The 25098-nt window shown below is 46.6% G+C and overlaps 1 protein-coding gene across 1 annotated transcript in view; it reads right to left on the reverse strand.

Annotated features, from left to right (window-relative positions):
- LOC119390030 (uncharacterized) overlaps positions 1–25098 on the reverse strand; it is a 54255-nt gene that overhangs the window by 13933 nt on the left and 15224 nt on the right. The window contains exons 2-3 of the mRNA XM_037657544.2: positions 3599–3750; positions 1764–1962 (exon numbers count right to left, since the gene is read on the reverse strand). Of these exons, the coding sequence (XP_037513472.1) occupies positions 1801–1962; positions 3599–3750 (314 nt within the window). The 3' untranslated portion in view covers positions 1764–1800. The remainder of the gene's footprint in view (positions 1–1763; positions 1963–3598; positions 3751–25098) is intronic.

The raw sequence follows: 25098 nt of genomic DNA on the forward strand, positions 1-25098 counted from the left end.
CGCCGACGCCGACGCCGACACCGGAATTTCTGCGGAACGAGCTCTTTAACGCTATCGCGTTAAAACATGTTCTTCAGAGGAGCGGAAGTAACTGTGCCACGAATTCCTACCAACTAGAACAAACCAGTATACCCTTCAAAGTCATAGTATTTATTTTCTCAAAAGTCAATTGCGATTTTTTTTTAGTGGGCTCAGTGCTTTGTGTCAAGGGAGTGAGGACGATCTCAGAAGCAGCACGTCAATGAGTGTGCTCTCTGATGTGCGAGACCGCTGTTCTGATAAAAAGATCGCCAGGCCTGCGCGGAATACGCAGCACAGTGACAGCGAAAGCTGGAAGAGCGGACTTTGTAGAGTGCGTTGTACAGTCTCTTGGGGCAACTATAATACAAGTACACATGCAAGGTACCCACTACGCCATAAATCATCGTAATTTTTCTGAAGTAGCGAAGTTCCCACTATGCCATTCTTTCGTCATTCTTCGGAGAATCGTGGTACCCGCTACACATCTGTAAGGCATTGTGTGCACTTTGTGCTGTGGCTGATGACGATGAAGAATTATGCCTGAGCACTTTGCAGTGGGTGGGAGGCATGACTGGTTCTTATTTTACTCTTCTACCACGCTATATTACATATGTTAACACGATTGCTTGCCCGACATGACGCCTGTATAGAGTATTCTTGCGAAGGAGTTACAAGCACCAGCGCGGCAATGTGGTGGAAGACTCGACTGCCACGCAGAGGGCGCGGGTTAAAATCCCATCCGATCCTAGAAATTTGTTTCTCATCTCATTTTTTTTTCTTATTTCACGCGATAGCGGTCACGAATACCGGCGGTGGCGGACAACAATGGCGCCAAAATCGGCTGTTGTGATCTCATAACAACTTTCGCTGTAACAATTCTTCAGCGCCGACAATGCCCTCTCCGCTTTGGCCTGCGTGACAGGCGCGCACAAGTCCACTTGCGTTAATATAAACATCTCTGGTTGCCACTGTTTTCGTTTTTCGTACAATTTCAACATATCTTTGCTTTGGAATTACTGCCTGAGGTACGCGCTATTACTGTACCCCGAGATATGCTCACACTGCACGAGCTCAGTTCCGGATTGCGAAGTTCCCTCGTGAACCGAAAAACTGTTGAAAAAATTTCAGTTTCACTCCGGGACGATATAATAGCTAAAGTTTCGGTTGCGTTTTCGTTCCGGTCAAAAATTTTGTTTTTTTTTTTCGTTTTACGTTTTCGGTTTTTGTTCCGGTCCGACACACTGTGTAGCAGGATGTAGCAGGTTTCACCGCTTGGCGCAGTTTGGCGCAAATGGCGCAGCAATCACATCACTACACTTTTCAGCGATGTCCATCTCACTTTCCATCGTCATCGTCGAGAGAAGAACGGAAAATTAGAGATGGCAATAAAATACTTCATTCCTAGCTGTAAGGCGACGTTAACTTTTACGCAATTCCGTTACAACTATGCGTCACTATGCGGCTTCACGTGTACGCGAAGCGTTACCCGAAGTATTGATACCCCCCTCCCCCCAGCTCTATTCTTCTTCACTGTCCAGGCCCTTGCAGGAGACAATTTCGTATTAGCTGAGGTGAGCTTGAGGCCCCTACCTATTAATGCTCTCGGCAATCGAGTCCGCACACACACAGCGCGCATCCGTGCCTGTTTTTGAGAGCGAGGGCTTTCCCATCGCCCATATAGGGTGCGCCACATTCCCTGCTGAAGGAATGGCCCGTGATAAAGAAAAGCTCGCTCTACATACCTGTGGTGGCGGCTGTGCGTGCGCCGTGCGGCGGGCGTCAGGGCTTGCGCTTCTCCCCGCAGGCGGGGTTGCGGCGGCAGCAGTAGGTGCACTGCTCCCTGAGCATGCCGAAGCCCTTCTCGTAGCAATTCGGGGAGCATTTGTCGGCACACCGCCGCGAGTACGTCACCAGCACGCCGTTAAGGCGCGTCACCTCCACCTGCGCCGATTGATTGACACAAACAATAAAAATACATCTGCCGAGATGGATTTTCATAACAGGACAAACAGAACGCGTGAGCGAGTATCCAGCATCCATGCAAGAGATGAAATGGCGCGAAAATAGAAATACTATTTCTATTTTCGCGACCTATTAAAATTGAGAGATGAGATATAGTAAATAACAGATATACCTAACAAATATCGCAAACGGAATATTTTTTTCCAAGTGAAAACATTTAAAAGTACCTAAAATAAGCTAGCGCTACGGTCCTCTCAAGAGAAAGAAAGAAAAAAAATATGTACAGCAAGGGCTTTTCACTTGCAATCAATCGTCGACGCCCTAAAAAAAAAAGAAAGAGTAACTAGACCGCTGGTCCAATTTTGGAGCAACAGCAATCGAACGAAGTAAATGTCTGAATTGTTTTTCTAATCTTGTCTTCATTTCATGCCACCGCAGCACAACGGTCCTTGAAAGTATGTTTCTGGATTGTGGGGGGGGGGGTGCTTTGTCGTTCAGAAAACAACTGTCATTCTTTGTCCTAGTACGCTGGGAACGCAACGGCTGTTGCTGCAAGTATTCATAGCGTTGCAGGGAAGTAATTTTTTTCGGGTGATGTTCAACCATACTTTATGTATGTTCGTGCGTGCGTGTATATATACACATGCAAAATTGAAAAAAAAATCAGGGCGCCAGGCTTCGAAACCCCCCTCCTTGGCCACTCGTATGGAGCCTTTTCTTATGTGCAAATGGTGGCCTCTGCAGGCTTCTGTTCCACCCATTCCGAACTCAGCTTTACCGCAGCGTCCCCTTATCGCCTGCCGCTCCGCAATGCCGTAACAGAGCGGCTGCGCTGTGGTGCTGCGAACGTGGGAGGTTTTTAACCGAAATTATGGGCGCTCGTTAGGCGTAGCTTGAGCGGTATACATATATTCCGCTCCTAAAGATTCATCCTTCTGTTAGTATGCAGAACTGACTTAGTCACGGAGAAAAAACGCAAGAGCAGGGTGCTTCTTCAGTTTACTGTAGTGCCCGCACATACTAGAACGCAGCAAAGGTCGATGGTTATCTGGGCTGAGGTGGTCCCCTACCAAATGTGGAGACAACGCACTGGCTCTTGAAACAACGTTTAAGCCTTTCATTTTACGCTGCTCGTTTAACGCCGACGCTTCTCCTAAGGTCACCCCTGTAAAGCGTGCTTTGCCTGCAGTACAGTGTTGTTTGGTGGCAAAGGAACTTGTAGTTACCGGGTACGCAGTTATGAACGTACAGACGCGGCAGACGAGAAGTGGTGCACGCTCTGTTTGGCAATGCGAACCTTCTGATGCTATTGAGTGGGACGATGAATCAATCTCACTCTGGCAGAGGAACCGCTCGTGCCCGAAGCACAGGAGTTATTTCTCCCTTTTTTTTTTCGAAGAACGGAATCCTGAACGTTGCGAGTGTGTGGGTGGTGGAAAACACAGACGCGGGAGTGGATCAGTAAGCGAGCAGAGATGACACATTTTATCGATAGCAATGCAATAAGACCGCGCATGCGTGTATACTTAATTGGCATAGACATGAGAGACGAAAGTCGAGTACCCGCATGACGCACTCGGCCGCGTTTCGGCGTCTGTGAAAGTAGCGTGCCCACCTTGCAGAAGTTCGAGTTGACGCTACAGTAGGCCACGTCCCTCTCTCGCTGTCCAACCAGGCAGGGGTGCTCCACCGAGAACTTCTCGATGGTGAAGTCGGCGTCGCACGTGTGGCAGCGCACCCTCGTGCCGAAGTAGAAGTCCGTGTCCCCTGCGCGCTCTACACTCGGTTACAGCCCAAGAACAAGCCCCACCCAGAGAGAATTCGCACAGACATTTCCGTCACGTCAAGCAACTTTTCGCGCGTTTCACATAACTGGTGTTTCCTTACAGACACATGTTCGTGTCGCTCGTTTTTAGTCGAAAACTTGTATGTTGTGGCAAATTTCATCCAAGATGTCAAGGTCATCTTTTAGGTAAGAACGACGAACCTTAAGTTTTCAACAGGCGTGGTATTTGCATTAGCACAGAAAAAGTGCTTACGGTTCCAAAGGAAACCAGCTTGCACTGCTCTCTGACATAAGTGATTGACAAGCGTGCTGCGGTTTTGAGGGCGGAGCTTGTATTTATTCTTAGGTCGTAAGCGACTATAGTTCGTCTGGACTAAGCTGGCGCGCGGAAACATGCTTTTATTGGATGCTGTATCGTCTACAGTCATAATTAGCTCTTTTGCTCCTTTCCTAAATCACCCTCCAACGTACTGACCGAGCCCAATGCTGTTTAGCTTCGGCGATCGGCCAGCGTATGCGCATACGTATATACAGGGCGTTTCAAGAAATGTGTCCGAACATCCTCAAAAATAAGGGAAATGCGATATTGCCTCGCTTCTTTCATAATTACTTTTATTTGTGCTGGGAGACACCTTAAGATGGCTAGAGATAACAACGATGACAATTAAATTAATTAACTTATTAGTTAGCGGAGACAGGCGGTCGGGTCAAATGAGAAAATTGGAGCCGTTGCTGCGAAGATCCCATTGCCACTTTGAGATTTACAAAAAGCGGCCGCTGGTAACCAATTTAACCGGCGAAACCGAAACGCAGAAGAGCGTAACTGCAACATTCTTCCGAGAGGCCCACAATGAGCCAACACCAGCCATCACTCGACTTCGCTTCATCTATGTGCGGGCTGCGCTTGGGATTATAGCACGCATGGCAGACGCACGTTAACGAATGCACGATAACTAACACCACTGCGATGGTTGGCGTGACGTCATCCTCGTTGTCTGCTAGTTGCGCTCATCGGCGCTTCGGTTGCGGCTTCGCTGGTGAACTTTCATTGCTGCGCAATAATTAGCGCTTTTTCGAAATCTCAAAAGGACTGTTCGCAGGTAGACTCCCATTTGACCCGGTCGCTTGTCTCAACTAATTAAACCCCGCAGGGGCGTCTGCGCAAGTAGGCGTTTGGTGTGTAGCGACACCACGGACCCGAGCTAACGGGGGGGGGTTTCGACCCCCTCCCACGCCTCGCCGTGCGTGGCTCTGCCGTGTCCGGGGAAAAGGGGATCCTGGGGGTTGAGCCGACGCCGGGTGATTGGACCTTTAAGGCCCCCCGGCAGAGGCAACACACCCCTTTGGCCCCGGCTTCACGCAGACGGCACCCCTGGGCTGACCCACCCAGGGGAAATCGGCAGTCGCCTTTTCCTGTCCCCTCACATCTTCGTCTTTTCTCTCACTTTTCATCCTTCCTGTCTTCTCCTCACTTCTATTCACTTCCAATTTTCCAGGCGGCGAGGGTTAACCTTGTGTATCATATCCAGTCTTGGGTATGAATATTTGGTTATAGCGACGGTGGCGTCTGCAGGTTCTTGAAACCTGTAGCGCCCCCATGTTGGGCTCGGTGGTGGGTGGCTACCACCGTCGCCGAATTTCGAAACCATCCTATGGCAGACGCTTTCCCTCATCTTCCAGATCGGCCTGTAAAAAGAGGTCGCACCGAAGCACCTTTCCACTTTGAACTACGTGCCGACTATAACAACTTTCCTCGTTTCCACGTCTTGCACAGCGAAGGAACTTCAAGCTTGCGCAAACTGTCCCCATTCCTGGTGGCGAAATCTCTTGGAGAAGCTATTGGTAAAGAATACAAAGCTTCCAAAATGAGCAGCGGAGACCTTCTAATTGAACTGAAAAAGAAAGAACAAATAGAAAAGCTATATGATCTAGTCAGCATCGGCAACACTGATATCACAATTACCGCCCATCGTTCGCTGAACACCTGTAGGGGCGTTATCTCCGAAGAAGACTTCCTGAACCTCAGTGACGAGGAACTCCTTGAGGGTTTCCAAAACCAAAATGTCATAAAGGTTCAAAGAATAACAATGAGACGAAACAATGAACAACTCCCAACTAAACACATCATCCTAACATTTGGGACAAGTACTCTCCCCAGCTCTCTGGACGCAGGATACCTTAAGATCAATGTCAGACCATACATACCGAACCCGAGGCGCCGCTTCAAGTGCCAAAGGTTCGGCCATGCATCACAATCATGTAGAGGCAAGGAGGCATGCGCCAAGTGCAGCGCCAATGGCCACTCAGCTGATAAGTGTCAGGAATCCCCCTGCTGCGTGAACTGCAAAGGCGACCATCCAGCCTATTCTAGATCATGCCCTTTTTGGAAAAGAGAAAAAGACGTAATTGCCCTGACTGTGAAAGAGAAAATTTCATTTTTTGATGCAAGGAAGAGGCTTGGAGTCTTGCCTCAGAGAAGTTTTGCCAGCGTGGTGCGGCAGGGGGCAGCACCACAACAGCTTCAGGAGCATGCAGCGGTCACCACCCGTGGGCCCGTAGCAGCTCCACCTGCCCCCGTGGTGGTAGCAGCCAGTGCTGCTCCATCATCATCAAAGGCGAGCCTAGAGACGCTGTCTGCACAGGGCCCGCGACTTAACCGGACACCAAGGCCCGAGACGCGCGTCTCCGGGCCAAGCCCTCGATCCTCCAGTGCCTCTGAGAAGGCTATGGAGGTCGATGGAAAAACCATGGCGTCATCGACGCCGAAAGACCAGCGTTCTTCGGAGCGCACCAAAAAAGAAAAAATCATCCTGAACACACAAAAAAAAAGGGACCGGTAACCTGAATGGTTACCGATCTCGCCAGCAATAAATATCTGTCACCAACACAGGTCACCTTTATATATTGACACCAACTGCTCATCTAAGCCTTCTCGCTTTAGTTTCTTCCTATTTTCATCACTATGGCTTTTATCACACAATGGAATTGTAGAGGCCTCATCCACAATTTAGGTGACATTAGGCACATTATGAACACATACTCACCTGTAGCATTCTGTCTCCAGGAAACAAATCTGGGTCCAAAAAACACTAATTTCCTGAAAGGTTTTAGTGTATTTCGAAAAGACCGCGAACATGCCAACCGACTATCGGGAGGAGTCGCCATCGTAGTAAAAAGCGGCTTTCCCACCCGAGCTATCACATTAAACACCTCTTTTGAGGCTGTAGCAGTTAAGATTATCGCACACAAAACCTTGTCCATCTGCTCTATTTATATTCCCCCGCACGAGCATATAACTGTGAGAGAACTCGAGGATCTAACAGCGCAACTACCAGAACCATTTGTCTTAACAGGGGATTTTAACGCTCACAGTACGCTATGGGGCAGTGAGAAAACAGACCAAAAAGGACAAATAATTGAAGACTTTATTTTGTCAAACAGGATATGTCTTTTAAACTCTGGCACACCAACATACTTTTCATCGAGTACTCGCAAGTTTAGTTGCCTCGATTTAGCATTCTGCTCGCCATCAATTTTTAACGATTTTAAATGGGAAGTCCTGGAATCTTCATACGGTAGCGATCATTTACCGGCAATCATAAAATCGCCATCGACACTCCCCACCCTCACCTCGAAACCACGCCGTTGGCTGATCAATCTTGCAGACTGGCCCCTATTTCAGGAGATTGCAAAACTAGAAGATGTCTTTTCGCCAGAAATGAGCATTGATGACACAAACGATAAAATCACAGAAATCATAATAGCAGCCGCAGAAATAGCAGTACCGCGATCATCAAGCCATGTCCGAAAAAAGCGAAATGCCTGGTGGACAAGGGAATGTAGCGAGTCAAAGAAACTACAAAATAAAGCCTGGGGCATCCTGAGGAGGTACCCCACTTACAGCAACCTCGTGAACTTCAAGCAGGCTAAAGCGAAAGCCCGATATATCCGGAGGCAGGCCGAAAAAACATCATGGCAGGAATACATATCCTCTATCAATAGCACAGTCACATCTAAAATAATATGGGAGCAGCTGAGAAAGTTCGGAGGCGACTATTCATCCTATACCATACCCATTCTTACAAGTCCAGACACCCAAACAACAATACAAGAGCAGGCAGACATCTTAGGGCAACACTTTTACAACATCTCCAGCTCAGCGAACTACTCGGATACATTCCTGAAATACAAACAGTCTGCAGAGAAGCAGAAACTGCCTCTCACTGGTACTTCACATGAATCTTACAATAAACCCCTAACATTACAGGAACTAAAGATCGTGCTCTCAAATGGCAAAAAAACAGCTGTGGGACCTGATCGCATACACTATTCCATGCTAGCACATCTCTCCGAAATATCCAAAGAAGCTTTACTGACATTTTTCAACATGATATGGCACTCTGGCAAAATGCCAGAACAATGGAAAAATGCAATAGTAGTTCCCTTTCTAAAAGCTGGTAAACCCCCTACATCGCCGAGCAGCTACAGGCCGATTGCCCTAACCAGCTGCTTGGCAAAAACATATGAGAGCATCATAAACTGCAGATTGTCTTTCATCCTATACTCAAGAGATCTGATAAACAAACATCAATGTGGATATAGAAAAGGTTGCTCAACTACTGATCATCTTGTCAGACTGGAGCATGAAATACGAGAGGCATTTCGATACAAGCAACACTGTCTCGCGGTTTTTTTCGACCTGGAGAAGGCCTACGATACCACGTGGAGATTCGGCATTCTTCAAGACCTCGCTAACCTAGGCGTTCGAGGTAAAATGCTGAACTGCCTATCCGATTTCATGACTAACAGAACATTTCAGGTGCGGTTGGGCACTGTACTTTCACGCACATTTGTCCAGGAAAACGGCGTGCCTCAAGGCTGCATTCTTAGCACAACTCTATTTATAGTTAAAATGAATACTATTAACGAGGTCATACCACCCACAGTTATGTACTCTCTATATGTTGACGACCTCCAAATCGCTTCCCGTTCATCGAGCCTATCAACCTGCGAGAGGCAACTTCAAGTTACCATAAATAAACTGGTGCTCTGGGCGGGCAAAAATGGTTTCCGATTCTCATCACAGAAAACTGTCGCTGCTCTGTTTACGCTAAAAAGAGGATTACACCCTGACCCAGTTATGACATTAAACAGCATTGCAATTACGATAAAACATGAACACAAATTCCTAGGCGTCACATTCGACAAAAAACTGAATTTTGTGGCTCACATAAATGCACTGAAAATCAAGGCACACAAAGCGCTTAATATATTAAAAGTCTTATCGCATAAGCACTGGGGTTCCGATCGGATATGCCTACTGAGGATTTATCGTTCGGTAGTACGCAGTATTCTAGATTACGGGTGCGTTGTTTACGGCTCGGCAAGAGAGTCATACACTCGGCGCCTGGACCCCGTACACAATCTCGGTCTGCGTCTATCCAATGGCGCCTATAGAACATCCCCTGTGCAGAGTTTATACGTAGACTGCAATGAACCTCCGCTAAGCCAGCGTCGAGTGTTTTTAACCGTCTCATATGTTTTAAGAATCAGGTCACTACCTCAACACATATGCCATGACATTACCACGAATTGCTACTCACGCTTACACTACTCTAACAAACCACACTCCATCAAACCACTCATTCTACGTTTCGAAGAGCACTGCCACACATATGACATTTCTAATGATGCTCTAAATATCACCAAGAAACCGCCGAGACTGCCGCCATGGTCCGATCTGACGCAGCTTTGTGATCTTTCACTGGCTCGTCTGAAGGAAAAAGACACCGCACAAGAGCACCTAACTCAGGAATTCCGCGCACTTCAGGATAAATACAAAGATTATACCGAGGTTTACACGGATGGCTCGAAAACTAAAAACCACGTCGGAGTCGGAGTTGTGATGGAGGAAAGTGCTATCAGCATTAGAGTGCCTCATATCATGTCCATTTTCAGCGCCGAAGTCTACGCCCTACGGGAAGCAGTGCAAAAAATCATCACAGGTAAACACAAAAAAGCAGTCATATACACTGATTCATTAAGTGCACTACAGGCGCTAAATCTAAAATCTGAGTGTGAACCGTTAATCGGTGATATTTTAAACATGATTGTTTTAAACAGTATTGGTGTGACCATCCGTTTTTGCTGGGTCCCAAGTCACGTAGGGATCCCAGGCAATGAAAAGGCAGACGAATGTGCATCTCTAGCAGCACAAAAAGCCATTAAAAACATAAATATTCCCTACAAAGATAGCCAGCGTGCTATCCGCTTAGCGGTGTTATCGAAATGGCAGCAACAGTGGGACTCCTGTACAACTAATAAGCTTCATCTGGTGAAGCCCACAATAGGCGAATGGAAGACGTGCCATCATCAACAACGGTTCATTGAGGTTATTCTATGCAGACTTCGAATTGGGCACACTCACCTCACACACAATTTTTTGCTTAGAAAGGAAGACATGCCGCAATGTGAAAAATGCCAGCAGCCATTAACAGTTGTACATATCCTTATCACGTGCCCATATGGCGAAACAGAAAGAAAAAAGTACTTCAGAGAACTATACAAACATCAAATACCTATGCACCCGAGTCTAATTCTAGGAGATGATGCACTGGTTCCCCTGTCAAATGTCATCGATTTCCTAAAAGACAGCGGCTTCTTACATAGGCTTTAGAATTACATATAATGTCCTGATTACTACAAAACACCCTGTGTCTGGCGCAGCTTAGCCTCAGTTGCTTTTGCGCCATTAAACCCAATTTAACTAACTAACTAACTCAACTAATTAAAAAGAAAATTATTTCATTTTTAACAAGAAAGTGTTTTATGCCGGGGTCCGCCAAGACTTTCATGACATTTTTCCGTCACGGAAGTATGTCAGCAAAATGAACGCCATGAGGTGGAAAAGAAAAAAAAAACTATAAGAAAAAGTTCCTTTGACGGGAGTCGAACCCATGACCTCTCGGTCCGCGACGATGGCTGGCGGGCGTTAAGCCCACTGAGCTACCGCCAAACACATTACGGGGGCTACATGAACGCGCCTTTTATCTTTCACACTTTCTTCACACAGTGTTCTTTGATGGATGGATGGATGGATGGATGGATGGATGGATGGATGGATGGATGGATGGATGGATGGATGGATGGATGGATGGATGGATGGATGGATGGATGGATGGATGGATGGATGGATGGATGGATGGATGCTATGAGCGTCCCCTTTATAACGGGGCGGTGACATCTGTGCCACCAGGCGCGAAAAAAAAAAAACGCGCCGTTGCTACGACCGCCCCATTCGAAGTGTCTCCAATACAACTTTAATTTCGTCAACGCTTTAACACACCGTGAGGTGGCGGCTTTAGCCCCATATGGTGCTCATGGCACCCATCCATATCGAAAAATAGCTCTCCGACGCTCGTCTGGCTGTCGCACAGCGTTCCCCGCTCGCCCTGTGAGAAGTAACGGCTAGGCTAGAGGGAAGACACGACGCGCGTAGCGTTTCTCTTCGCATTTCACGACGCTTTCAAGGAGTGCATATCGAGTATCAGTGTTTATTATGTGCTTGTTGATGCCATCTTTGCGTGGGATTCACCCATATGCGGTGTCCACATATATGTTAAGAACTTCAGCTACCGCAAGGGTTAAATCATGATCATGGGCGTTAGTCGTCGGTACGGAGATGTGCCACTAGGCGTCAACGTGAGTGAGATGCGGCCACATCAAGCGGTGCTATATCTGCCAAACAACAGTAGCCATTGTACAAGCTCTCATATACCAGTGCACTGTAAACAATAAACTACTTCTGTGACGACACGTTTCACTTTCGTGGTGTACCGATGAGGGATCAGCCATCATTTTTTTTAAATTACCGCCGCAATTGATGTGTCCACTCATATTAAGGTGTCTGCCGCTACAAAAAAAAAAGTAGTTCTCAAGGCAGCGAGCAAGTGATCCATTTCCTTTATTTGTTTAGGATTTGCGGACACATTTCTTGAAACACCCTGTATTTGCACACATACGTAAAGGATGGTTGAACGCTTTACGTATGTCCCTCCCGAAAAAAAATTTCTGGCTACGCCCCTGGCAGAAAAAAAAACCAAAGAAAGCAGTAATCGTGTCAAAAGCGCCCAAGTGGTCTACGAAGCACAGTTTTCGCTCAGACCCATTCTGCTCTGTAAGACAGCGTGTTCAGTTGAGCGACCTTGCAATAAAGTGATGATGTGGTGCTTATACAGAAGTCATATGCGCTTGAAAATCAGCTTCTCTAAAGCCTTTTACATTGCCAGCGTTTAGTATATCACCAATGTATACCGTACGGATTTCTCAAGAAGAAAAGCGTCTTAGTTATCGAAAAATTCGGCATAGTACGGGATTGGAACATGGGACCGATGTCTTTCCAGGGCGGTCGCTTCACCAAATAATTGAGCCAACCTGGATGGATGGAAACAACTTTATTTCCATCCATCCAGGAAGCTTGTAATTGGCAGCGCGAGGGACAATTAATCGACAACTCGAAGCACATGGACACTGAATATGGCAAATTAGTTCGGCGCATTCCCGCAAGGTGGGGTGAGAGTTATCAAAAGACCCAATAACATACAAGGGTAGTCAGATGGCGATGGCCGATAACAAGCAAGAGCGAGAGGGGAGCATTGTGGCTCCATGCACACACTCCAGTGGGAAGGAGAAAAAGAGGATTCAAACATGAACATTCAAGTTGAACATCCTAACATGCCTACATATACAGGACGGAAATGGTGATAACAGGGGCATACCAGAGATTAATTAGCGCGCTTCCGGCAAAGCCTACGTACACTGAATGCCGAAGTAATGGCCAAATGCCTAGAACATCGACAGATAAGCCCAAGAGCTATGCACAATTATGCTGTGGCCGTGAATGCATCGCTTTCGGCGACACCAACATTTTTTTTTTTTGAGATGCCATAAATGAAAGTAAAGAAAAAACAAAACATGAAAATAAAGCAGCTATACGAATGGTCCACTTTTCTTAATAGATGACGACGACAAGTGGCGGCCTGAGTGAGTCGCCTTGCGTACATTTGCCGTGGCGAGGCCTACTCCCTTCTGGTAAAAACAGGCACCGATCTCTTTCTACGTGTCTTTACTGATTGGAGGTCATGCCATAACATAGGCGCTCACTGTACATTGCCTCCTTCATGTTCGTGCTTTAGAAATCGGCTGCTGCGACCTTAGTGAGACGTTTAATTCTATCTGTATTTGTGTCTCCAGCGATCACCGCGACTAAGCTTGTACACACAACGTGCTTCCATATTTCCGCGAGCAAGATGAAACGATATCACCGCTCTTTTGCGTTCAATCCTGCATATTGGAGGTGTTACGGGGTTTTATTGAGGTACTGAACGACAGCGACGATCGTAGCAGCAGCAGGCAGGGCGTAGCCAGAGAGCGAACTGTCAGTGCGCGCCAGCCGATGGGTTTCTATGCCTGTCGACCTTCTTCCTCACAGAGGCTTGTTTCCTAAGCAAGAAGAGACGCTGCTTCATAACATTTTTCATAGCAGAATCCACACTTCACAACTAGAGGTACGAAATTTCTGTAAATTATGAGTGGGGCAGAAAAAAGAACAGCTTTTTCTCTTTTTATTTTTTCGGCAATCTCACAAAAAATAAAGTGGAAAAGGTAGTGAAGGGAACGTCAATCATGCCAATTCCGCGTTGCAGTCCTAACACAATGCTCGCTTCTTAATTTCATCTGACGCTCTAATGCTAATGCTTCACCGAGGAATGCGATACACATAGGAGTGCGGACGAGTCATCTTACGAATGCTTGCAAGTTATCGCGTTTACCAAAGCGAATCTACAAATGTGCGGCGAATGCTATTTGAAACAAACTAAAACAATTTATGCCCGCTCTTTCATCAAGGCGCACTGTAACTGTTTTTCGAAACGAAACAAAAGTCTTATAGAGTTAGCGCATATTTGCGCATCCGAACCGTACCATGGAGCCGTACGGAAACTGCAGAATAATATTTCGTGCACACCGCTGTTGCTTGGTCCCTCCCGTAGCGCAAGTATATCCTTTTCATAGGCCTATCTACCGGAGGGACGAGCGTGCCCCCCCCCCCTTCCAATTTTCGACAGTGGTCACGGTCGGCTACACTCGGAAAACCATCAAATAAGGCGAAGTTTTAGTTGTAGTCAGCAATCACTTAATTATATTGTCGTACGAAGATTTATTATCAGACAGCGATGTCTTAAACAGTCGAGGTAGCACCGGCAGAACACGAAGGTAGATCGCGCGCACAGCAACAACAGCCGCCGAATCTCTTCTTTATCTTCGTCACTACAATGGCCCCGGGAGTGAAGAGGAGCCATCCTGGCGACTAAGGCACAGGTAGGATCAAAGGGTCATAATATAGCTTGAGTCGGCTGACGTACACCGTGTCAGGACCGCGATGTCTGAGGTCGTGGGATGGCGTCACAGGTTCAACGACGTAGTTGACAGAGGATGTGCGGTCAATTATACGGTAAGGGCCATCATGACGGGCAAGAAACTTCGTTGAAAGTCCAGGGCTGTGAGGTGGGACCGACAACCAAACGAGTGAACCGGTCGCAAAATGTTGTGTAGACAATTCGCTGCCATGCCGCAGCTTTTCGCGACCTTGAGCGGTGGTCGTAAGTGTACGCGCAAACTGCCTACAGTCTACTGGACAATAAGGGTGTCAATGCAGGCTAGTTGGTATTTCATTGCAGGTTTTATTGCGATAGCAATTATATGGACAGTCTCGGCTGATTTTTGTCGTCGCCGTCGTCATGCACCGTATATGTCTCTCTCTCTCTCTCTCTCTCTCTCTCTCTCTATATATATATATATATATATATATATATATATATATATATATATATATATATATATATATAAAAGCCACAAAGAAAAATAATTCAGAAAAACTTTCCGACGCGCAGAATCGAACGGGCGACCTCTCGCGTTCCGACGAGCGGCGTTAGACGGTTACGCCACCAACAGTACCGTCTTTCAGCCTGCTAACGGCGAGCTATTTATATACACCATTTCCTTCGGCATGCTTTCTAGGTCACTACATAGATGGCGCGATGTGCGCGCGTTGCGTAAAGCGTTGCGCGCTTTTAAAGATCGTCGCCCCGCTCCTGCAAACGCCGTTGCTCTTCGCCCTACAGGGCGTGGTCGCCTTCGTGCGCTTATCTCGAGGAAAGAAGGGGGCGGCCAGGGGGGGGGGGTGGAGCGGGCGGTTGTATGTGTTGTGCTTTCCCCGCGATGTCGGCGCTGAAGTCACAGAGAGTACTATGGTCGCTTCGCTCGCTGCAGCGGCCGCGTTTGCGAAAGGAGCGCGCTGTTCAAACAGAAATAAGTAACAACTGTGACAGTTAGTTCGCGCTCGTCCTGTGTGTACCTGTTCGTTCGTTTCGTGCGTCCTGCTTTATATTTGAGCAGTGCGCTTCAAGTGTCGAGCTGTGACGCATGATAGTTCGCGCTCGTCCTGTGTGCGTTCTTTTCGTGCGTCCTTTGGGCTCGAGCGACGCGCTGGCAATTTCGAGCTGCTTTCCGTTCTTCGCGTTACATTCCAATTTATTGCTATCGCATTCATTGCTTCGCCGTTGCGGCGAAACTGTGACTTTTTTCTGTCATCTTCTTTCTTACCAATTCGTACGCGGCGCTACACCCAAAACCAGCCTACAGTCCTCTGCGTATTTGGCCGCTTCAGACACCGTTGTGCACTCGGAAGTGTCGGGTCGGTACGGAAGCAATGTGTCCATCGTGCAAGACGTCTCTCGTCCATATAGTAGAAAAAACGGCGAAAAACCAGTGGTAGCTTATGCGGCAGTGTTATAAGCATATGTTACGAACGGCAAAACAGTGTCCCAGTTGCTATGATGCGAGGCGACGTACACAGTCAACATGTCGCCGAGAGTACGGTTGAATCTCTCCGTCAAGCCGTTCGTTTGCGGATGGTAGACTGTAGACTTGTGGTGGACGACGTTGCATGCCGCGAGAAGGGTTTGTATTACTTCGGAAAGAAACACGCGCCCTCTGTCACTGAGCAGTTCGCGAAGTGCTCCATGTCGAAGAACGAAGTTCCGCAAAATGAAGAATGCGACTTCGCGCGAAGTAGCAGCTGGAAGTGCTGCGGTCTCTGCGTAGCACGTGAGGTGATCGACTCCTACAATTATGCATCGGTTACCCAAGGAGCTGCAGGGAAGAGGACCATATAGGTCTATGCCGACGCGATCAAAGGGACGAGCCGGACAGGGCAGCGGATGTAACTCGCTAGTAGGCCGCTGGTGAACTTTTCGTCGTCGACATGCCGTGCAAGCTCGAACGTACTGGAGGACGAAGCGATACTTTCCGGCCCAGTAGAAACGTTGTCGTAGCCGAGTATACGTCTTCAGCTCACCGGCGTGACCGTTATGAGGAGCAGCATGAAAATATTCGCATATTTCAGAACGCATGTGCCGGGGAATCACGAGTAGCCACTTGCGACCGTCGGGCAGTTTCGCCGGTAAAGGATGCTGTCATGCACAGCAAAGTGAACAGCTTGGCGACGAAGCGTTCGAGAAGACGGTGTGGTGTTTGGGTCATCGAGGAAGTTTATTATAGCTGAAAGAAAGGGATCCTTTCGCTGCTCGACCGGCATGTTAGCGACGTTGATGGAGGACGCGGATGCAAAGGGCATTGATGCGGAGGCCACATCGACAGGTATCGACGATCGGGGAAGCGCGTCGGCGTCAGAGTGCTTCCTGCCCGATCGGTAGACAACGCAGGTGTCGTGTTCTTGTAAGCGAAGCGCCCAACGCCCGAGCCATCCTGACGGATCTTTTAACGAGGACAGCCAGCAAAGGGCGTGGTGGTTGGTAACAACGTCGAAAGGGCGACCATACAGGTATGGACGAAATGCTACGAGAGCCCAAATGATGGCTAAACATTCCTTTTCTGTGACGAAGTAGTTTCTTTCTGCCTTCGTTAAAGTGCGACTGGCATACGCCACAACGTACTCGTCGTAGCCGTCTTTCCGTTGCGCTAGGATTGCACCAAGTCCGATGCCGCTGGCGTACGTATGTATTTCTGTAGGCGCTGTGGGGTCGTAATGGCGAAGGATCGGTGGTAAAATTAGTAGGCGACGTAGTTGCTCGAAGGCTTCGTCACACGAGGTTGACCACGCGGAGATGCCGTTGCTTGCGGTAAGCAAATTGGTCAGTGGAGCGATGATGCTAGCAAAATTGCGCACAAAACGCCGAAAATGAGAGCAGAGCCCTATGAAGCTGCGGAGTGCCTTAAGAGTAGTGGGCTTTGGGAACTCTGCGACCGCGCGAAGCTTGGCGGGGTCAGGAAGAACGCCATCCTTTGATACAACGTGCCCTAATACTGTTAACTTACGGGCAGCAAAACGGCACTTTTTGATGTTCAGTTGGAGGCCTGCAGAGCAGAGGCAGGTCGGTATCTCACCCAAGCGAATGAGGTGCGTGGGAAAATCGGCCGAAAACACGACGATGCCATCAAGATAACACAGGCATGTTTTCCACTTGTAGTTGCGAAGGATTGTATCCATCATACGCTCGAAGGTAGCGGGCGCGTTGCACAGGCCGAAAGGCATGGCGGTAAATTCGTACAAACCGTCAGGCGTGAATAAAGCTGTCTTTTCGCAGTCATTTTCAGCCATGGGCACTTGCCAATAGCCCGAGCGAAGATCCGGAGATGAGGAGTACTCCGCGCCTTGTAAGCAGTCGAGGGCATCATCTATCCGAGGCAGCGGATAGACATCTTTGCGAGTGACCTTATTCAGCCGAAGATAATCCACACAGAAGCGGATTGACCCGTCCTTCTTGCGTACTAGCACCATAGGAGACGCCCAAGGACTGTGGGAGGGGCGAATGACGCCACGATGCAGCATATCGCCGACTTTCTCGCTAATTACCCGTCGTTCGGCGGCCAACACGCGGTATGGGCGCTGGCGTAATGGAGGGTGGGAACCATTGCGGATGCTGTGAGTGATGCTCATCGTACGTCCCAAGGATGGTTGGTCGCAACCAAACGATGACCGAAAATTCTGAAGGAGGGCGAGGACTTGGCGGCGGTATGGATTCGGCAGGTTGGCGTCCAAGGCGGCTTCAGGAACGTCTGACGACGGCGAAGGCAGTGATGGTGAGGTGCAATGCTCGGAGGAAGTAAGGGCGTCGAGCTGATAACAGGGCGTGTCGTCGGAAGTCTCAAGAATGTGAATTGGGTCAATGGGCTGAACACGACCTATTGATTCTCCGCGCAGTAAGTTTACGGGGTGCTTAAACGTATTGCAGACAAGCATAGAAGATAATCCGGATGCAGTGGCGAGAACGGCAAACGGGAGAGGTGGAGCCTTCCTACGCAGAAGAATAGGTGACGGCGTAAAAAGTATGGTGGCGTCTGTCGCGGCGGAGCAAGATGCGGCCACAAGGACCGACATTTCGGGCGGTACTTCCGTGTTGGATAAAACAGTGAGCTTTGCGGCTTTAGTTGCAGAAGGGTCGGGCAGTACGGATCCAGAGAATGGGAAAAGCGCCACTTCGGCTCGGGCACAGTCTATGTAGCACACATGGTCTAGAAAACGTTTTTTTAGGGATAAATGGGATAAAACGGATTCTAAACCAATTTCGAAGTTTCAAAAACGTCACAGAAAATCCGTATTATATCCGTTTTTGATAACGTCTAGAAAACGTATTTTTTAAGACCATTTTGGTCTGGAACGTATATTTCAAGACGTTTGTTCGATTCTAAACCAATTTGGACGTTTTAAAAACGTCACAGAAAATCCGTATTATATCCGTTTTTGATAACGTCTAGAAAACGCATTTTTTTGGTCTGGAACGTATATTTCAAGACGTTTGTTCGATCCTAAACCAATTTCGACGTTTTAAAAACGTCTTGTTCGTGACGTCTAGAAGACGCACTTTATAAGACGTTTTGTCGCCCAGCAGCGGACCGCGTGCCACTTGGCCCATGCATGCATGGGCATGCATGCACCACCGCGAATTGAAATTTGAACTCGAGCCTGCGCACGCCATCTCTCATTGCGATAAAGAAAGTAACGCGCAAAAGGATAAAGTCGTATGGTGTCTACATTGCATCAGCAATAATGAAGACTTCAAAGTTCGTTAACCAGTAAAATTTACGTAATTTACTGTAATTTACTCGCAGCGATAACCGTCTGACTTCCGCACGAAGGCCTTAGCGCTGACTGTATCCATCCACGCGGCCGTTGCTTCTGCAATGTCAGTTAAGCTCGCCGATTTCGCATGGGCGGTCGAGCTCACCGGTCATGCACTCTTTTGCTATATTTCGTGCTTGTGTCGTGGTTCGTGGAGGCTATAAACGCAGCTGTGAAGAAACTATACTTCGCTGCGTTTTAAACTTGTGGACCCGAATGCAAGTGTGTCTTTGTGGAGCGACTGTTACGCTGACTGACGGTTAGAGTCCCGTACGATTCTCTGCGGAACAATTCACTCATCAGCTTGCGCGCGGGACGCTCTCGCAACTTCCTTTCTTCTATGCTCGAAGGACGGGCGTGGTTACTTTGATGTGCGATTAGTTTTCTGTAGATTTACGGATACTGTAAACCACGGGCTTCTGTCATTTTTGAAGGTAAGTTCATTATTACTGCATTCTCGCTCAGTATTTGAGAACTATGGCAAATGAAAAAGCGTGATCCATTGCATCACGGGCTGCATGTGCGACATGTTTCAGCAGTACGTGATTGCGGAATTTATTCAGCATACATGATAGAGCTGTCTAAACGTAAATGCACGTCATGGTTTCCGTTCTTGCTCGAACGAACATGAGCGAAAACCACATTTATATTTGTTAACCTAATTTCAGTAAAATGACTATCTTTTCTTGGCCGTTTGATGAGGTAGTTTCAAGATACACATTAGCTTAAGCTACGTGTGCCGCGTAAGAAGCAGTTTTAGAATAGGGTACGCAAAGATAGCGTTCATTCGGCGCATATGCTATTTCCGCCACTTAACGTGAGTACGCAAGAGGATGGCGTACGACGCATGCGGAGTAGCCAGTTTTACAATGGGATACGCAAAGATAGCGTTTGTTGCGTACGTAGCGTATAATGCATGCGCAATGGCGATGAACGAACGCAAAGCTTCGCGCACCAAATTTTAAAACTGCATTGTTGGAAGTTACCGCATGTGTCATCTGTTGTATTGTGTCACTGAAGTTTGTGGATGAGAGAATCTTTGCAGCGATAGCGTACTGGTTCATGGTTTTTTCCACAGTACTAGCCGCATGTAACGAGAGGCTGGGCACGCTTTTCTGTTAGTTGCGAATTTCTGAGGGCATGAGAGTCAAAGACGCGTTTCACGGAGAGGAGTTCGGCATTTTTTCTCAGTGCTGCCTTGACTATCTCGATGCCCTTTCGGACTCGTCATTAATGTTTCCCCAACTCTGTTAACCTCCTCCTTTTTCGGTAAAGCCTGCAGCTCTTAGCAGAACCAAGAGGTTCTCTTGCGCGTCTCTTGTGCCTGGTTAAATATAGCATGCTCGCTCTCTGTCGCCGTACGGTGTTATCGAGTTTTCATCTTTTCACACCGTCCTATCTTAGGTATAATAGCAAATAATGAAATGATCTTTTCTCCTATTTATTGCAGGTGGTACTTGCCCTAGATGTTAAGAGACGCGCCTGGTTAAATATAGCATGCTCGCTCTCTGTCGCCGTACGGTGTTATCGAGTTTTCATCTTTTCACACCGTCCTATCTTAGGTATAATAGCAAATAATGAAATGATCTTTTCTCCTATTTATTGCAGGTGGTACTTGCCCTAGATGTTAAGAGACGCGCCTGGCTAAATATAGCATGCTCACTCTCTGTCGCCATACGGTGTTATCGAGTTTTCATCTTTTCACACCGTCCTATCTTAGGTATAATAGCGAATAATGAAATGATCTTTTCTCCTATTTATTGCAGGTGGTACTTGCCCTAGATGTTAAGAGACGCGCCTGGCTAAATATAGCATGCTCGCTCTCTGTCGCCGTACGGTGTTATCGAGTTTCATCTTTTCACACCGTCCTATCTTAGGTATAATAGCAAACAATGAAATGATCTTTTCTCCTATTTATTGCAGGTGGTACTTGCCCTAGATGTTAAGAGACGCGCCTAGCTAAATATAGCATGCTCGCTCTCTGTCGCCGTACGGTGTTATCGAGTTTTCATCTTTTCACACCGTCCTATTTTAGGTATAATAGCAAATAATGAAATGATCTTTTCTCCTATTTATTGCAGGTGGTACTTGCCCTAGATGTTAAGAGACGCGCCTGGTTAAATATAGCATGCTCGCTCTCTGTCGCCGTACGGTGTTATCGAGTTTTCATCTTTCCACACCGTCCTATTTTAGGTATAATAGCAAATAATGAAATGATCTTTTCTCCTATTTATTGCAGGTGGTACTTGCCCTAGATGTTAAGAGACGCGCCTGGCTAAATATAGCATGCTCGCTCTCTGTCGCCGTACGGTGTTATCGAGTTTTCATCTTTTCACACCGTCCTATTTTAGGTATAATAGCAAATAATGAAATGATCTTTTCTCCTATTTATTGCAGGTGGTACTTGCCCTAGATGTTAAGAGACGCGCCTGGTTAAATATAGCATGCTCGCTCTCTGTCGCCGTACGGTGTTATCGAGTTTTCATCTTTCCACACCGTCCTATTTTAGGTATAATAGCAAATAATGAAATGATCTTTTCTCCTATTTATTGCAGGTGGTACTTGCCCTAGATGTTAAGAGACGCGCCTGGCTAAATATAGCATGCTCGCTCTCTGTCGCCGTACGGTGTTATCGAGTTTTCATCTTTTCACACCGTCCTATTTTAGGTATAATAGCAAATAATGAAATGATCTTTTCTCCTATTTATTGCAGGTGGTACTTGCCCTAGATGTTAAGAGACGCGCCTGGTTAAATATAGCATGCTCGCTCTCTGTCGCCGTACGGTGTTATCGAGTTTTCATCTTTCCACACCGTCCTATTTAGGTATAATAGCAAATAATGAAATGATCTTTTCTCCTATTTATTGCAGGTGGTACTTGCCCTAGATGTTAAGAGACGCGCCTGGTTAAATATAGCATGCTCGCTCTCTGTCGCCGTACGGTGTTATCGAGTTTTCATCTTTCCACACCGTCCTATTTTAGGTATAATAGCAAATAATGAAATGATCTTTTCTCCTATTTATTGCAGGTGGTACTTGCCCTAGATGTTAAGAGACGCGCCTGGTTAAATATAGCATGCTCGCTCTCTGTCGCCGTACGGTGTTATCGAGTTTTCATCTTTCCACACCGTCCTATCTTAGGTATAATAGCAAATAATGAAATGATCTTTTCTCCTATTTATTGCAGGTGGTACTTGCCCTAGATGTTAAGAGACGCGCCTGGTTAAATATAGCATGCTCGCTCTCTGTCGCCGTACGGTGTTATCGAGTTTTCATCTTTCCACACCGTCCTATTTTAGGTATAATAGCAAATAATGAAATGATCTTTTCTCCTATTTATTGCAGGTGGTACTTGCCCTAGATGTTAAGAGACGCGCCTGGTTAAATATAGCATGCTCGCTCTCTGTCGCCGTACGGTGTTATCGAGTTTTCATCTTTCCACACCGTCCTATTTAGGTATAATAGCAAATAATGAAATGATCTTTTCTCCTATTTATTGCAGGTGGTACTTGCCCTAGATGTTAAGAGACGCGCCTGGTTAAATATAGCATGCTCGCTCTCTGTCGCCGTACGGTGTTATCGAGTTTTCATCTTTCCACACCGTCCTATCTTAGGTATAATAGCAAATAATGAAATGATCTTTTCTCCTATTTATTGCAGGTGGTACTTGCCCTAGATGTTAAGAGACGCGCCTGGTTAAATATAGCATGCTCGCTCTCTGTCGCCGTACGGTGTTATCGAGTTTTCATCTTTCCACACCGTCCTATTTAGGTATAATAGCAAATAATGAAATGATCTTTTCTCCTATTTATTGCAGGTGGTACTTGCCCTAGATGTTAAGAGACGCGCCTGGTTAAATATAGCATGCTCGCTCTCTGTCGCCGTACGGTGTTATCGAGTTTTCATCTTTCCACACCGTCCTATTTTAGGTATAATAGCAAATAATGAAATGATCTTTTCTCCTATTTATTGCAGGTGGTACTTGCCCTAGATGTTAAGAGACGCGCCTGGTTAAATATAGCATGCTCGCTCTCTGTCGCCGTACGGTGTTATCGAGTTTTCATCTTTCCACACCGTCCTATTTTAGGTATAATAGCAAATAATGAAATGATCTTTTCTCCTATTTATTGCAGGTGGTACTTGCCCTAGATGTTAAGAGACGCGCCTGGTTAAATATAGCATGCTCGCTCTCTGTCGCCGTACGGTGTTATCGAGTTTTCATCTTTCCACACCGTCCTATCTTAGGTATAATAGCAAATAATGAAATGATCTTTTCTCCTATTTATTGCAGGTGGTACTTGCCCTAGATGTTAAGAGACGCGCCTGGTTAAATATAGCATGCTCGCTCTCTGTCGCCGTACGGTGTTATCGAGTTTTCATCTTTCCACACCGTCCTATCTTAGGTATAATAGCAAATAATGAAATGATCTTTTCTCCTATTTATTGCAGGTGGTACTTGCCCTAGATGTTAAGAGACGCGCCTGGCTAAATATAGCATGCTCGCTCTCTGTCGCCGTACGGTGTTATCGAGTTTTCATCTTTCCACACCGTCCTATTTTAGGTATAATAGCAAATAATGAAATGATCTTTTCTCCTATTTATTGCAGGTGGTACTTGCCCTAGATGTTAAGAGACGCGCCTGGTTAAATATAGCATGCTCGCTCTCTGTCGCCGTACGGTGTTATCGAGTTTTCATCTTTCCACACCGTCCTACCTTAGGTATAATAGCAAATAATGAAATGATCTTTTCTCCTATTTATTGCAGGTGGTACTTGCCCTAGATGTTAAGAGACGCGCCTGGTTAAATATAGCATGCTCGCTCTCTGTCGCCGTACGGTGTTATCGAGTTTTCATCTTTCCACACCGTCCTATTTTAGGTATAATAGCAAATAATGAAATGATCTTTTCTCCTATTTATTGCAGGTGGTACTTGCCCTAGATGTTAAGAGACGCGCCTGGTTAAATATAGCATGCTCGCTCTCTGTCGCCGTACGGTGTTATCGAGTTTTCATCTTTCCACACCGTCCTATCTTAGGTATAATAGCAAATAATGAAATGATCTTTTCTCCTATTTATTGCAGGTGGTACTTGCCCTAGATGTTAAGAGACGCGCCTGGTTAAATATAGCATGCTCGCTCTCTGTCGCCGTACGGTGTTATCGAGTTTTCATCTTTCCACACCGTCCTATCTTAGGTATAATAGCAAATAATGAAATGATCTTTTCTCCTATTTATTGCAGATGGTACTTGCCCTAGATGTTAAGAGACGCGCCTGGCTAAATATAGCATGCTCGCTCTCTGTCGCCGTACGGTGTTATCGAGTTTTCATCTTTCCACACCTTCCTATTTTAGGTATAATAGCAAATAATGAAATGATCTTTTCTCCTATTTATTGCAGGTGGTACTTGCCCTAGATGTTAAGAGACGCGCCTGGTTAAATATAGCATGCTCGCTCTCTGTCGCCGTACGGTGTTATCGAGTTTTCATCTTTCCACACCGTCCTATCTTAGGTATAATAGCAAATAATGAAATGATCTTTTCTCCTATTTATTGCAGATGGTACTTGCCCTAGATGTTAAGAGACGCGCCTGGCTAAATATAGCATGCTCGCTCTCTGTCGCCGTACGGTGTTATCGAGTTTTCATCTTTCCACACCGTCCTATTTTAGGTATAATAGCAAATAATGAAATGATCTTTTCTCCTATTTATTGCAGGTGGTACTTGCCCTAGATGTTAAGAGACGCGCCTGGCTAAATATAGCATGCTCGCTCTCTGTCGCCGTACGGTGTTATCGAGTTTTCAACTTTTCACACCGTCCTATCTTAGGTATAATAGCAAATAATGAAATGATCTTTTCTCCTATTTATTGCAGGTGGTACTTGCCCTAGATGTTAAGAGACGCGCCTGGTTAAATATAGCATGCTCGCTCTCTGTCGCCGTACGGTGTTATCGAGTTTTCAACTTTTCACACCGTCCTATCTTAGGTATAATAGCAAATAATGAAATGATCTTTTCTCCTATTTATTGCAGATGGTACTTGCCCAGATGTTTAGAAACAAAGGCTACACCAACTAAATTATTACTTTCTTCTTTTTGATGGGCTGACTGACAGGTTTTAGTACGAAAAAAGAC

The sequence above is a fragment of the Rhipicephalus sanguineus genome, chromosome 1 (assembly GCF_013339695.2).
Source record: "Rhipicephalus sanguineus isolate Rsan-2018 chromosome 1, BIME_Rsan_1.4, whole genome shotgun sequence".
Lineage (NCBI taxonomy): Eukaryota > Metazoa > Arthropoda > Arachnida > Ixodida > Ixodidae > Rhipicephalus > Rhipicephalus sanguineus.